Raw genomic sequence first — 15173 nt, forward strand, 5'->3', positions numbered from 1 at the left:
CTGGCTTTAACCACAGGAACCCTAGCAACCCTTTTCTGTGGGAACACAATGCGTTGTGACAAGCTTGTAGATCGGCTATTTTCGCAGAACAAATTTAGTATAGAGGGAAAAGGGATGGGGCCTAGAACAAATCCCAGGGGGACTCCGGCCAACTAAGACTTACATAACAGTTAATGATGTGAGTAACTGAATATGCACCATAACTCATACATTTATTTACCTCTTCTCAGATACTCAGATACAGCTCATTTGTAGGCAGACTAAATTGAGTGTACTGTACATACTTGGTCACCAGGCGATGTATTTCTCGAATACGGTTATTCATCAGTGCAGAGCAGACATACATTTACAGGCGTTGTCACTAAGGGTTGCCCACACCTGCCCCTGGCAGGTAAATAAAACATTTGGGCAGGTAGAGTTTGCTTCGGCAAGTGCGCGTTTGAGTGGGGACGCAACAGTCTATAAACACAACACAAGACATCTGTCTAAACACCTGAACGTGGCCAGAGCGTTCTGTTGGTAACAGCATACCTGTATGTCACTACACCTTCGGTGGCCTGTGGTTCTCAGTGCAGGCTCTTCTTAGGAACAAAGTTCCTGCTTATGGAAAGAGCCGCAAGGGATAGTTGTCTTTTGAAGCGAGCTGGCAATACAGGAGTCAGTATATTCCTATAGTGAGACACAAAACGAATGCTAAGAAAGAACTTTGGGTTACTAGTGTAACCTTGGTTCTCTGAGTAGCATGATTGAGTGTCTCACGAGACCACCGTTCTTGCTGGGGAAGCGAGAAGAGGCAAGCTTGTTTTGAATGAGTTATGGTGCGCAGTCAGGTACATTGGGAGGAGGATCAGTCCCTACACCAATGCATGCTTCATTAAAGCCAGCCACTTGGGGCTGGCGTAATGGGATTTGGGCTTCTGATAAGGTCACGCGGGGGGGTGTTCCCATAGTGGGACACTCAATTACGTATGCTACTCAGAGAACCAAGGTTATGCTACTAACCCAAAGTTCTCTATTGTACCTTCTCACTCAGAGCCTTGTAGGGCTTCAGCAGTGGATGTGTTTTGGCCTGGTCATCCAAACTGTCTCCAAGTTTCCAACCGGCTGCTACCTGCATCAAGAATAACCACAGCTTGTAAAATTCACACCATCCTAGGTATTAGTGTAGATAGATACTGTATAGATATAGAGATGTATGGGTAGAATATGTAACGTTAGTGTGAGCACAGTTATGGGCAATCCATTGACTAGCTTGACAGGCTAACAAAAAGGTAACAAAGAAAAAATTACATTTGATTCACTGACTGGATAGCGATCAGTGAGTGGGAATAAAGTGTTTCAACTGACTGTCATATGATTGCTGTCATACTGAAAATCAGGAAGGAAACCACAAGCCCAGAGACTAACCTTTTCCGAGGACCACTTGTCATGGGAATGCTCTGCAAATGTGTTAGCAATGGACTCAAGTTTTTCAGGAAGAGAGATACTAGTAGAGGACAAAAAGACACATTAAGATTCAGTCAGATTATTACATGGCTTGGTTGAATGTTGGATTCTGATTGGTCAATCACGTTATTCTGCAGTCTGTTATTCTGCTTGTCTGTTACTCCTGGATACTGAGCACAGCAGTAGCCTGCTGTGCTCAGTATTGTTGCTCAGTATTGTTTGCAATAATCAGGGGTGCACACTGTAATTGTGTGAATGGTTTTGATCCAGCGTATAGGGAATTTTGTGACCGACTGTGTTTGCAATTCTGCATGTATTTTTGTGACTTTAAAACTGTTTAAGTGCCAGGAACGTAATCCCGTCTTATGGACGTCTTTGCAATGGGTGCCAAAGACGACAGGCGCTGAAGGAGTTTGTGAAGGTTTGTAATGTTTTGTAATGCATTAAACCTAACGTTGTAATACATTAAGCAAATTGCGTTAATCAAATTGCATTAATCATTTCATAATTAGAATCATGAATTCTTTATCAATTTGGTTACCAAATCACAAGGGTGTTTTTGTTCAAAACTGCAAATCAAACTCTTCAGGAACATGATGTGAAAACATCACAACAATGATACACAGAAAATGAAATAAATTGAAAATATATTCCAATTTGACGCTTTTCCATCACAAGTCACTATAATAGGTCTGCTCTAAACACTCACTTGGCAGTGTTGATGGGTTTGGGGTCAAAGTTGCCTTGCGCATCCACTGCATCAACATGCTCCTCCATGGTGGCACTGGTGTCCACAAAGTCAGGTGGCACGGCCCCAGCAATGGCACACAGGCATAACATGGCCATATTAAAAAGTTCAGGAACATATTTCTACAGGAGACAAGAGGAGTCACAAATGAAGAGATCGGTTACAACTGAACTGGCAGCACACTTGTTTATTCTCACTATATTTGCTCTGCAATCCTCAAAGAGGTTCAAAAGTGGACACGTGTGATTGAGCATGAGACGGTACGGGGAGCACCAGCAAGAGAGAGACAGAGTTAGAGAAGGGGCGATGATGTGCAGCCTGAGAGTCAGAAAACGTTGCAGCGAGAGAGGCGATTTGTCATCTGTTAATAAATAACTCATCTTCTATTGGGCCTCGCTTCAGTGGCAACATTTATAATACTTTCGTCATGCCCTCACTTCAAAATGCTCAGACTGAAAAGATGTGCTCCCGTGACGGAAGAGAGCTGAAGCGGTGAGACTCATGGGCCTCAGACAAAACAAATACCGTACACAAAGACACAGCACTGAACCTTGAAAAAGACACAGGGGTACATACATTTTATTTATCATGGGAGAGAGATTCGGGAGACCCTTCCGTTGCCTTGTCGGAGAAAGAGTGAGATGAGACAGAATGAGACAGAGAGAGTGAGTGTGTTGCAGACCAAATCAATCATTCTGGGCATGGTTACCTTCTGCGACAGGGAGTCGAAGATTCCCCAGAAGAGCTTCTTGGTAAGGAGAAGCTCCTCCTCAGAGGCTATGCCATCGCTCCCCTGACCGTTGGGCAGGCAGTAGTACTTCCAGCTCTTCTCGTAGTGGTTGGTCAGCAGCTACGGTGAGACACATTGACACCAGGACTCAGATTCAAGACTGTTCATGTAGCATATATATATATATATATATATATATATATATTATGTAGTATTTATTGAAACATTAAAAAAAAAACATAAAATGCCAAGGGGTGAGGTGAGTACATCAAAGACTGGATAATATTTTGACTTTTAACACTAACAATGCCATGAAATCATAAAAACGCCAAATCTCAGAGTCGCAAGTGGCAGAAGCATACGGATGAACTATAATAGTACTATCAACTATACCATTATGCCACATCAACTACTAGGGCTGGGCAATACTATGTCAATTGGGTGTTACTGTTGATCACTTAAACCCTATTTTACACTTTGTTGTATGACATTGCCAATCAAAAAGCTCACAACGCAGTTTTTCTATTTTCACTATTTTTTTTAAATAGAGGGGGGGGGGGGGGGGAAGTGTGTGTATGCGGGTGCACGTGTGTGTACTGTAGGAGGTGGGTGCTTGGGTGGGTGGGGGACAGGTTGCTCATGGCATTTACCTCCAAAGTGCACCAGACAGGAGATGGTCTACATCAATATTTTGGGTTGTGTGCAAAGTGCTCTGGGAGGAGATGCGATATATCAGTATTTCAGCGGTGTGTGTGCAGTGTGCACCTGTCAGACATGCAGGCCGGATTGGAAGGTGAGTGGGATGTGAAATTGAAATTGAAACAGCAGTGGGTGTAGCGCTGTTCTGATTGCTTGTTCCAATTATAGTCTCTACTCGGTCTCATAAATCAGTTCACTGGACATCGGGAGCACACTTGGGGTACGAGCAGAAGTCCCATGATTTGGGCCTGTGGATTTCAAGACTTTGGCATTAATAGTGGTTGTTCTTCATGAATCAAACACGCGCATGTGTCTTAGCAAGAAACAAGCTGCAACACTGGTTCCTAACAGCCAGCAATCGAGGCGAAAACTGACAATGAAATGAAACTACTCCTCTGGCAAGGAGAGGAGGAATATATGGCAGATCCCGCCAGGCCGGGTTGCATAGCCAGGGCAGTGTTGGGACCTGGCTATGCAGGTGCTATGTGGATGACAACTTTATATCAGACAGAGATACTCACTTTGAGGGGCACCACGCAGTACTCAACCAGCTGGGGGACATCAAACACCAGGCGCCTCACAAGCTGTTGCATCATGGAGGGACGCATGTGCCTGCAGAGCACATGTACATCATTCTAATGTAGCAGTGGTTCTCAAACTTTACAGTTACAGACCAGTAAGGGTCCCTTTAGAACCCCCTCAAGGAACCCAGAGGGCCCACTGTAATATAACAATTTATATCATATGTACTGTATGAACATTATGAAACATCGGGCAGAAAATTCGTAGCTCCATATTTCAATTTGTTAGGTTATTTAGTTTTTGTCTCCACCAGGCCGAAGGCATGTGGGGAGAGTATGTTTTGCACTCCGTCCGTCCGTGTGTCCGTGTGTGTGTCCGTGAACAGCTAATCTCAGCCACCGTTAACCCGGTCGATGGCAAATTTTGCACACACACTCCCTGGATGCCAACCATGAACCTCTGCCCCAAACTTTCCAGAACGGCCTGTTATAGCGCCACCAGGAGGCCGCTTTGTGCAAAACAAGTTTTTCGATGCCATATTTTGCACACACACTCCCTGGATGCCAACCATGAACCTCTGCCCCAAACTTTCCACAACGGCCTGTTATAGCGCCACCAGGAGGCCGCTTTGTGCAAAACAAGTTTTTGCACAGTACACCTACAGATTTTGTCCAAACATCACGCAAATTGGTACACAGTCTCTCTAGAGCCATTCAACGAAACGGGTCTTTCAGATTTATCAGACTCCATCCTGATTGGTTAAGATTGGCTTCCAAAGTTCACAGGAGTGCTCAGTTTCAAACAAAATGCTGCAAATCATGAACACATCGCGTGATTTCCGTGAAATTGTGCACCCACATTCCCACTAGGCCGAGGACGAAATGCCACATGAACAATTTCAACTCAGCCTCAAGGTGGCGCTATAACTGGCCGAAAAGTGTTTTTACCTCTAACTGCACGGATCTGTGGATAACCTGGTGGAGACCTGTGCCCGGAAGGGCACTTTTTCTAGTTTTTAATAAATTAATGGTCTACTTCGTCTTACAAGAGTGTCGTCCAAATGTAGTGAAAATAGCTGAACTACAAGCTTGTAAAAACACAAGAGCTCCATTCCATTGGAGTCATCCTTACATGCAGATAGCCAGCAGGCATTCTTCTATGGAGTCCCTCTGTGCCTTGGTGAGCGAGCGACCTTTGGACAGCCGGTAGATGGTCTGCAGGGTGGAGTCAATCAGTGCAGCGTAGTGCTCTGTGCCGGCGAAGAGGTGAGCACAGCGGGTCAGCAAAGGCAACAAGGCAGAGCCGATGTACCTGTTCATGGCCAGGGCCGTCTCTGTGGTGCTCAACAACTCCTGTGGAAGGGAGAAGCAAACTGCCTAAGTGTAAATTCAATCCTGAGAGTGTAGTGTAATAACGGTCTGTGCTGCATACCGCTGAAAACGGTGAAACAATGCAATGTGCCAATGTCATGCACATTTTTTATTTTATTTTTTTACTGTAACGTAATCCTGGGCGCTACACTTCCTCTGCCAACCTGGGGGGGCAGCGGACTGACCTCATGCCTCCTTCTATGCATGAGGAGTCCAAGCTGCTTCTTTTCACCTGACAGATGGGAATTTCCCCGGCCGGACGTAGCGCGTGGAAGGGACACGTTTTTCCGACCAGTTCCTTTCCCCTCCATCAGGCGGCTGGCCAGGGGGAGGTAGTTTTAGAGACCAGGATTACGGCATGTTTTTGTGAGGGTATCTACCCTAGGGGACACGGGGAGAACATGCAAACTCCACACAGAAAGGCCCTATCGCCAACCCCCGCCTCGGGTATGGGCGCTGATGACGCGGAGGAGGGAACACAGCGCCAGTGCCCACAGCGTCCCCAGCGGGAATCGAACCTAGGACCTTCTATCTGTGAGGCGACAGCACTACCAACTGTGCCACCGTGCCCCTCACATTTTTCTTTTAAACTAATTAAATTTGTACAATTGGCATTTGTATTTCAACAGCCAATCAATGCCAAGCAATGTTGTTTTGCTGTGTGGTACATATCTGTGTAAACTACAGTATGAGTCCCAGGCCGCAGAGATCAATATTAACAGGATGTGTGGACCTGAGCCAGAAAGCTCTCAATCTTCGTTCCCATTCTCACCTACAGTATGATCATGACATGTCGGCCAGGATAGGATATATAGGATAGATAGCCAAGTGCTTAAACCATTTAGGCCTGAGAACGATTCTAAAAACGCCTCTAAATCCTGACCTAAGTTTTCTGAAAAACTTCTAATATTGATATAGCAGCATCAAATACTTTACATTTTTGAATACTGTACATACTGTACAGAACCCAAAAATTGGTTCCCGGCCTGAGGGGGTAAAACACCAAAAGGGGTTCCCGCCCAGAATGGGTTTTAATACAGCATGGAAGCGAGTCTTAGTTCAAAAAATAAAGGCAGAATAGACCCAAAAGTATCTTTTGAATAAACTTTTGAATAAACTTTAGAAAAAATGACAAACAAGATCACAGGGACAAGCAGACATAATTTGTTTTCTCAGGATAAGGAGAGCTCTGTCATCCATGAGGGTCTCAGAGTAGAGCCACCGTTCCTTTATATGGAAAGGAGCCAGTTGCGGTCGTTGCGACATCAAGTACGAAGGTCTCCTGGGCACCTCCCTAGGGCGGTGTTCGGCACACCTTCAGCTAGAAGGAGACCACGGGACACACGGTGACCGCTCCCTCATAACGTTTATCTCTATGAAGCTGACTGATGAGCCAGGAATGCTTTGCAGGAAGAAGGCATGCTGGGCATGCGTCCTCACCGTGTCCATAGATGCAGACTGAAGGAGGTCAGGCAGGAAGCCGACCTCCAGCATGTGCAGCAGAAAGGCCTGGTCCTCGATGCCGTACACGCGGTCCAGGAACAGCACCATGGGGCCCTTGTGTTCCGGACAGAAGCTAGCTCCCATGTCCGGCTCTGTCACCGTGCCATCTGTACAAGAGGAGAGAAGGACGAGGGTGAGGCTTATTACCAATTTTATAATGAAACATTCACGGGGGACGTCCATGTTATTAACCATTAAACCCTATACTTCATTGGGAGCTTGTAGATCTGCTACAGTATTCACACCAAATGTTCACCCCCAGAATAAAAAGCAGTACGAAAATAAGTAGAACAAAGAGATAAGCCAGCAGTGGAAAAAAGAAGACACGGAGAAAGTTAAGTTTGAGAAACCTAAAATACAGCAGTTATGGATAGAATATTTCCAGACATACTTTTTTTTTCAGTTAAGCCAATGACTAAACATGATTTTCTTACAAAGTAGTACAAATTGGAAAGTCAAAGACCTTGTAGGTACTCCATATTTATGTAGGAGTGAAAAAACACCCCCTCCCCCGAAACCCAGAGATACATTTATAAACAAACCTGAATAACGTGGTGACCGGCCACAACAATTTAAATATATATTTATCAACAATAAGGCAAAGACTCCCAAACAAAAGTGGAAGAATATGCCTCGCCAAGTTTCAGTCCTCTCTGCATGTATTAAACTTAAACCCGGAGACCACCAGGGGTCTATAATAGGACCCCTCCTTTTTTCCCTCTAGACCAAATCTCTTTGCAGTAGTCAAGTCTACTGCTATTTTCGCCGAAGCCGAAGTGCTAAAATATTATAAATATTTTTTTTTCAGCTATCCCTAAAACTGAATCATACCTTTATTGATGGTGGGCATTTGTAGAGGTATGCTGATGATGCCCACCAGGTCAGTGGTGGGGACCAGGGAGCGCAGGATGGCACGAATACGCAGCGCTTCTCCTTTACCCTTGTTGATGAGCTGAGGAAGAATGACACAAATAGAAAGATCCATCCTTAAGGGACTTTATTCAGGTCACCATAGGTGACAATCTAGAGATTCCCCTTTATGAGCATCATGAGCCATGGAGAACGGTATTTTGCTCCCCTGTATGCCCAGTGTATATTTGTGGAAGTAACAATAAATCTAATTGATTGATTGATTGATTGATAAGTCTGTCTGTGGGTTTTATAGATATTAAACCAATTAAAGTATTAGCAAGAGCTTGTGACTAAATAATTGGTTCACAGGTTATTTTTTCCATTTCCTGAAAAGTAACAGTTTGGGACATGGTTTCAACTGACACCATTATCTTCTCTCCTTCCTGTATGACGTACTGTGGATTGGATTAATTCAAATTGCCATCTATTGTACTATTTATTATTCTCTTTTTATTTTTCTAATGTTGTATTGCATCCAGTATTATCATTAGTATCTTGTTGGTAGGTAATTATTGTTGCTATCACAGTCTTGCAGAAAATTCCACACCAACATTGCCTGTACCTGTATGAGATGAACCTGCTCTTGATACTTGAATCAGTGCTTAATTGTGACTCACGTGCTGCTCTGGGGCACAGCGACCCAGCAGGTCGATGAGGGCAGAGTAGAAGGACATGATGGCATTGCCCATGTGAATCACCTCGCCATCCTCTTCAGACCTGAAACAGTATAAGAGAGGAACAGACAACTCATTCTTTCTGGCTGGTATTTGAAAAACAGTGCATATAATACATGTGCCACTCGGGAATAAAATGTGATCCAGTTTAACCAGCGTTCAATTTGTAAAAAAGAAATGTACCTAAAATAGGGATGTTTAGGGACTGTTATAATAAGCACATGTTGAACATAAATATCTGATATGTTTACCGTAATATATTGTACAAATATTGAACATATAAGACATTTAAGAAAATGCTTGCATTTAATTCAGGGGGGGGGTATCAGAAGCAAAGTCCCCCTCAAATTACACCCTGGTGTTATCTACAGGGATGCTTCAGGTAAGAATGACCATCTCTACTTCTTCTTTGTCGGCCTGTGCAGCTGATTAAATGGTTCGATTAAAGATTTATTAGCTTGTAGTAGATTTCTTTGAATTTGTGAGGTGGAAAACTCTGAGACAGCATTTAGGCCCTAGTGGTGTTAGAACTCTCTATGAAAGCAATTAGTGGGAGTACAGCAGTAACTCCACCACTGTGCCTATATATCTAAGAAACTGCTGATGCCCACCCAGCGGTAGAGCTGGAGAATGGCTTGTACCCATTCATATTGACATTTTCAGCATTTAAGGGTATAATACTAACTATAGTATATGATATCACAAAGAATGGTCTGGTGGACGTGACTCACTTTAGGTTTAGAAACAATATAGAAGGAAAGTACAAATACTTTAGTACTGATTTACTTACAGGTATTTGTATTTTGAAGTATTTATTATACTTGGTCGCATGATAAATGGCACAAAAAAGGCTCACAAGGCATCGCATTTAGATAAGGTAAGAATGTTATAATGATGTAAAAATGTTATAATGACATGCCCAAAATAGGGACACCAGGTTCAAAGTGGTTAACCTTTCCAACATCAAGGGCTGAGTTTCCCAAAGGAAATACGCATAGTGAGAGGGCGTGTGGTTCTTAGGGGCAGTCTTCCACAACACGCCCCTTTCACTGTGAGATAGATATTCCGTGCATAGATCTGCCACATAACTTTCCTTATAAGGCACTGAAATGAAGTGTGGCCTACCAGGGCGGCCTGAGGCCTACCAGGCCGGCATGACCAGTCAATAAAATAATGCTGAATTAACTAGCTTGTATTGGTAACTTTGACTGCACAAGAGCCTCTTCCCATTTAACCGACAATCAAATCTTATTCTATTTAAGAGAGAGAGAGAGAGAGAGAGGGAGAGGGAGAGGGAGAGAGAGAGGGAGAGGGAGAGGGAGAGGGAGAGGGAGAGAGAGAGAGAGAGAGAGAGAGAGAGAGAGAGGGAGAGAGAGAGGGAGAGAGAGAGTATGGTGAGTCTATCGTAAATATGATTTTCGAAATTAAACAAAGATTCGGGTGTTTCATGTTTGCGTAATGTGGCGCGCCTTTCCAAAAAGGAGTTATAATTAGCCGAATTTTGAAATTATCTAGATGATGCTGAGATACAAATATATTAATTTAATTACGAAAGAAAGTCACCACTTACATAACACATATGTCTGCGAATGGTTTTACTACTGCCACAGATTACAGGTATGCGGTAGACTATAAAGGCTTTAGGGAAACGGCTTTGCTTCTATACATTAGTCATGCAGGAGGCCTTACGTGCAATGAGGACACGTATGGCTGCGCTCTAGTCTATGTGTGTCTATATGTGTATGCTGTCGCGTTTCCTTAAATGGGCATAGTGCCTGATTGGCTGCACGGCAGTCAGCAGCCGACAGGCTCCTGTGTGCGGCCTAGAGGGCATGTGCGCATGCGCTGCAATCTTGTTCATGCTACACATCTCTTTGGGAAGACTAAATTCAACTGATTTAACCTAAATGTCAATAACACATAGAAAATGATCCTGTGCGTATCATACTCGACAGACATAACATAGGAAGACAAGAGAAGGAGACTTGATTGCAGAGAAAGATAAATAATGTGTATACTTTAGAGTTTTGATACAGTGGGGTAAATAAGTGGGGAAAATAAAAAATATTGCCTGTAAACCTACTAATGATGTTTTAAATCAAGAAGTTAAACTGGACTTCAAAGACATAATTACTTTGAAGTCATTTTGCGACAGCAGTAACCATCAAAAGAACAGAATTATTCATCAGGTATAAACAGAAGGCAGTCAAGCTAGAATTGTTGTTATCTGAGCCACGAAGTGATGCGAGACAACTATAATGAGGCTGTTGCCTTGTTGCCTCGTTTGCAATGCATAAATCAATATAATTATATTTGTATATTTTTTTCATCTTGTGATAAAAGTGAATTGCCTTGAATAATTTGAACCAACTAACTTCCTACACTGCCAGCAACCTGCGAGCAACCTTTACCCAGATTCAGGCCAACCCTGAGCCGGTTGTGAGACTTGCAAGTCGCGATGCACCGCCACAGAGAAAGTGAGAGAAATGTGGTTTTTTTTAAGCAAATCTACCTACTGTAGTAACAATTATACCCAATGATATTATCGAAAACCACTGAAAAGACCATTGAACGTAATATAAGGTCTTTGGCAGTGAAGCGTCCAATCACAAGCATCAATGCACGGACGCGCACGGACGCGCATGCACACACACACGCGCATCAGATGAGATGCAACAAAATGGATTATTGCGCGTCCATTTGGTCACATGTACAGACTCAGAGTTAAGTGTTTCATTCAGTTTAAAGTGTATAATCAATAAGGTCCTACCCGTTAGTGACCGTGCTGGGTACAGTGGGTAGGTCAAGGGCAGGGTTCTCAGAGATTTTAATGGCCTCCAGCATGGCGGCCAGCAGACCCTGGCCCCCCTCGCCTCTCAGCGCCGGGCCGAAACACTCGGGACGGCGGATGAGCAGCTTCACCACCACGCTGGAGTTCTCCTCCACGCTCTCACCTGGAGGTAAAGTTCATTAATGCAGCATGCCAGTTGAAAGTACAGATACACTTAGAATGAACGCGTAGTACAGACAATACACAGGTGGATTGAAAAGAAGAATTTATGCACAAAGGGCACGCACGCACGCGCGCGCGCGCGCACGCACGCACGCACGCACGCACGCACACACACACACACACACACACACACACACACACACACACACACACACACACACACACACACACACACACACACACACACACTTAACACTTTATTTGTATTCACATTTTACAAGAAATTTCTTGAACACAAACAATAGTGGATGCGCAAACTTGAGAAAACTCTACAACAAGTGCTTAAGATACAGATCACGGGTACAGAAAGATATATGGCGACTGCCAATTATTGCAGACACTGAATAGAATTTTGCCGATGCCTCTTAGCTCTCGGCTTGGGCATGCCTGCAATCTGCAGGCCCCTCACGACTGATTTGTGGACATTACCGAGGCTTCCAAATATGAACACACATCTGTAGCCAAGCTGTATAATAGCATCCTTAAGACGCTGGTACTTAAGCACCTTGGTAAGGAATGCCTCTTTCAGACTGTGGTCAAATGTACATGCCACTTCCAAAATGGTCACTTCTCTACTGTCCTCATCAACAACAACAATATCTGGTGTGACATCTGAAAAAGCATCATTTTCATTATTGTGCATGAACATGGCAGTTGAAACATGTGAGTGCTTATACATTTTGGCAGATGATGAAACATATGAACTTATGTCCTTAGCTAATAGGTCAACAATTATGTCGTGAATAGCAATGTACATTCCCTTATATACATAGCAGCCATTAAGAATATGTGACAGTGTTTCTGTAACTGGAGTGTGGTCATGGTGCAGACAATGAGGAGGAAACGTGTTAGGGTATCACAGAGAGAGATTGAGTCTGGGTGGAAGGACCTGTAATCTGGCTTTGACTGTAAAGGTGACTATGTCCTCATCGACTGCATAATTCTTGAATATTGTATGAGATACGGTGTGGTCTGCATCGGGAAGGCAAGCTAGCTTCCCCTGTAGTTTTAAACCAGTCCAGTGTTGTTGTTGTTTTTGCTGTTGTAACATTATAAGGTACCTCCGTGCATTGACTGGTGATACATGGTGTTCCGTATCAATTACAGTATTCCTTACTGAGATCAAACAGTTGCTAATAATGTCCTCAGAAACTTCTACAGATTCAGGTCGAACCCAGCACAGAGATACTCCAGTTCTCACACAGAGGTCATGCCAATCTCACACACACACACACACACACACACACACACACACACACACACACACACACACACACACACACACACACACACACACACACACACACACACACACACACACACACACACACACACACTGACAATTATGCTGATAATTTTGAACAGTTATAGTTATACGAAAAAACATGTACTTAAAATGTATTCTTAGACAGAGCTTTGTTGATCCAGAAGGAAACTCAGTTGTCACAGCACAGTGGTGGAAAGTAGTGTATGTACAATTTTGAGGTAGTTTTGTTGAAAATGTATATATTTCTTTATATGTCTACTTCACTACCTCACAGGGCCAAACTTGTGCTTTTCACTCTACTACAATATTTGACAACTTTAGTTACTAGTTACTTTGTAGATTTGTTTTCATTTGTATATTTAAAAAAAAAAAATCTGTGCATTTGTTATTACTTCGGCTATTCGAAAATAGCCGATCTACAAGCTCACAACGCGTCGCACCACAACACGTTGTGAGCTTGTATATCTGCTATTATGTTTTCATTCCAATACTTTTTTTTAATGTTTACTCAATACAAATCAGGACTTTTACTCGCTACTTTTACTAAAGAAAAATAAATAGAGTACATCTTCCACCACTGTCACAGAATTAGCAAATACTATACTATACACACCATTGCTGAAGACGGTGAATCGCAGGAAAGACAGGTAGCGCTCTCCCTCTATGGGATTCCAGCCAATGTCTGGGTAACCCTTAGCAACAAGCATAGCACAGCTCTGTAGACCACAACCTGCCAGGTATCTCACCACCTAAATGCACGCACACGCACACGCACACACACACACACACACACACACACACACACACACACACACACACACACACACACACACACACACACACACACACACACACACACACACACACACACACACACACACACACACACACACACACACACACACACACACACACACACAGGGGTACAGATGTAACCAAATGGATTCATTACACCATCACAGTCAAAATAACACTGAGGATTTCACAGTACAGGAGGACCACACAAGTGCTTATTCTGCCCTTGGGCATTGCAATGGTCCACTCTGTCATTTCTCTGCCAGTGTCAAAAGTGACAGCTCGAAAGTACTTTGCTGAGCTAGCTTATTCAACTCGTCTGGAAACGGCCATTTGTCATTGCGATGAGCTGTCTTATGCCTATTCTAAATTATATTCACTGTAACTCAAATGGAGGCTGTTTTTTAATACTGTATGCGATGACGTGTGACAAAGAGTCTATTAATTATACCAGTGCCCAGACTATTTTCAGGGTCTAATACCAATATGAGATAAACCATTTGAACACTGTCCAGTAATTATACAGTGAAGTCCATAGTGTAAATATAACTCTGAAAGTGTAAAAATTTAGTCTAATGACCTATCAAAACTGACGATTTTACTGTGTACTATGGATGCATCAGCACTCACGCACACACACATGCACAGTTTGCACTTAATTTGTTCAACATGACTGTATCTAACCTTCTCCAGGTCTGGCTCCTCCAGGGACAGTGCCAGGCTGTTGTTGTCCATCACTGAAGACGCTGCAACGTCCAGTGGAGTGGATCCCCTCATGGCTTCACAGGCTGCACACACACACGCACACACACACGCACGGTTTTCTCTCTACTTGCAGCAGGGGGCAGTCTTTTGACATGTGCAGACACATTTAGCTGCTTTGTCCCTTTCACTCCCATCAGTTGTCCCCAGAATGTGAGGTTCACATTCTGCATGCACACACACAGTCAAATTGAAATGGAACAACACCGTCTAATCCAAATGGAACAGACACAAAAGTCAACTTCGTTCCATTTGCACAATCTCAGAATTAAGGATTATACGATGCACTGCTCGATAAAAATCCCTTTATTCGTTCTATCCATGGACCAAGACTTTGTTCTTACATTGCCCAACTTAGATAACGTTTAACCTTCAAATATATTTGGTATAGCTATGTATAGCCTTAACAAATATTTGTCTAATTATTTTATCTAGAATGCGGCCAATTTGAATATTCTAAATTCACTAGTCTGGGAAGCAATATTTGGGTTAGGGTTATTATTAGGGTTATGCTATTATTAACATTTCCCTTTGAAAGTACATGATGCACATTTGGATCATTTCAACCACATAAATTACTCCGTGTGGAAATTATCGCTATATCAATGGAATATTGATGAAGAAATACCATGTTACCAAAGAAGAAAAAATCAACAACCCGTGTGGAATGGGATCATTGGCCATTGGTGATTTCTTTGAGTGGCACTAGCTCCTCCTATGTCCAGCTTTGAG

At 43.2% G+C, this 15173-nt stretch overlaps 1 protein-coding gene across 4 annotated transcripts in view; it reads right to left on the reverse strand.

Moving 5' to 3' along the window:
- The window catches only part of ryr3 (ryanodine receptor 3), a 169303-nt gene that overhangs the window by 44263 nt on the left and 109867 nt on the right, over positions 1 to 15173 (reverse strand). For all 4 annotated transcript variants that reach the window (XM_083790960.1, XM_083790959.1, XM_083790958.1 and 1 more), the window contains 12 exons: positions 14364 to 14467; positions 13498 to 13633; positions 11375 to 11558; positions 8548 to 8647; positions 7850 to 7970; positions 6956 to 7125; positions 5277 to 5497; positions 4145 to 4235; positions 2904 to 3044; positions 2156 to 2316; positions 1408 to 1486; positions 1022 to 1111 (listed from right to left, as the gene is read on the reverse strand). In XM_083790960.1, the coding sequence (XP_083647086.1) occupies positions 1022 to 1111; positions 1408 to 1486; positions 2156 to 2316; positions 2904 to 3044; positions 4145 to 4235; positions 5277 to 5497; positions 6956 to 7125; positions 7850 to 7970; positions 8548 to 8647; positions 11375 to 11558; positions 13498 to 13633; positions 14364 to 14467 (1598 nt within the window). The remainder of the gene's footprint in view (positions 1 to 1021; positions 1112 to 1407; positions 1487 to 2155; positions 2317 to 2903; positions 3045 to 4144; positions 4236 to 5276; positions 5498 to 6955; positions 7126 to 7849; positions 7971 to 8547; positions 8648 to 11374; positions 11559 to 13497; positions 13634 to 14363; positions 14468 to 15173) is intronic.

The sequence above is a fragment of the Protomyctophum parallelum genome (genome assembly GCF_964188405.1).
Source record: "Protomyctophum parallelum genome assembly, chromosome: 19".
Classification (NCBI taxonomy): domain Eukaryota; kingdom Metazoa; phylum Chordata; class Actinopteri; order Myctophiformes; family Myctophidae; genus Protomyctophum; species Protomyctophum parallelum.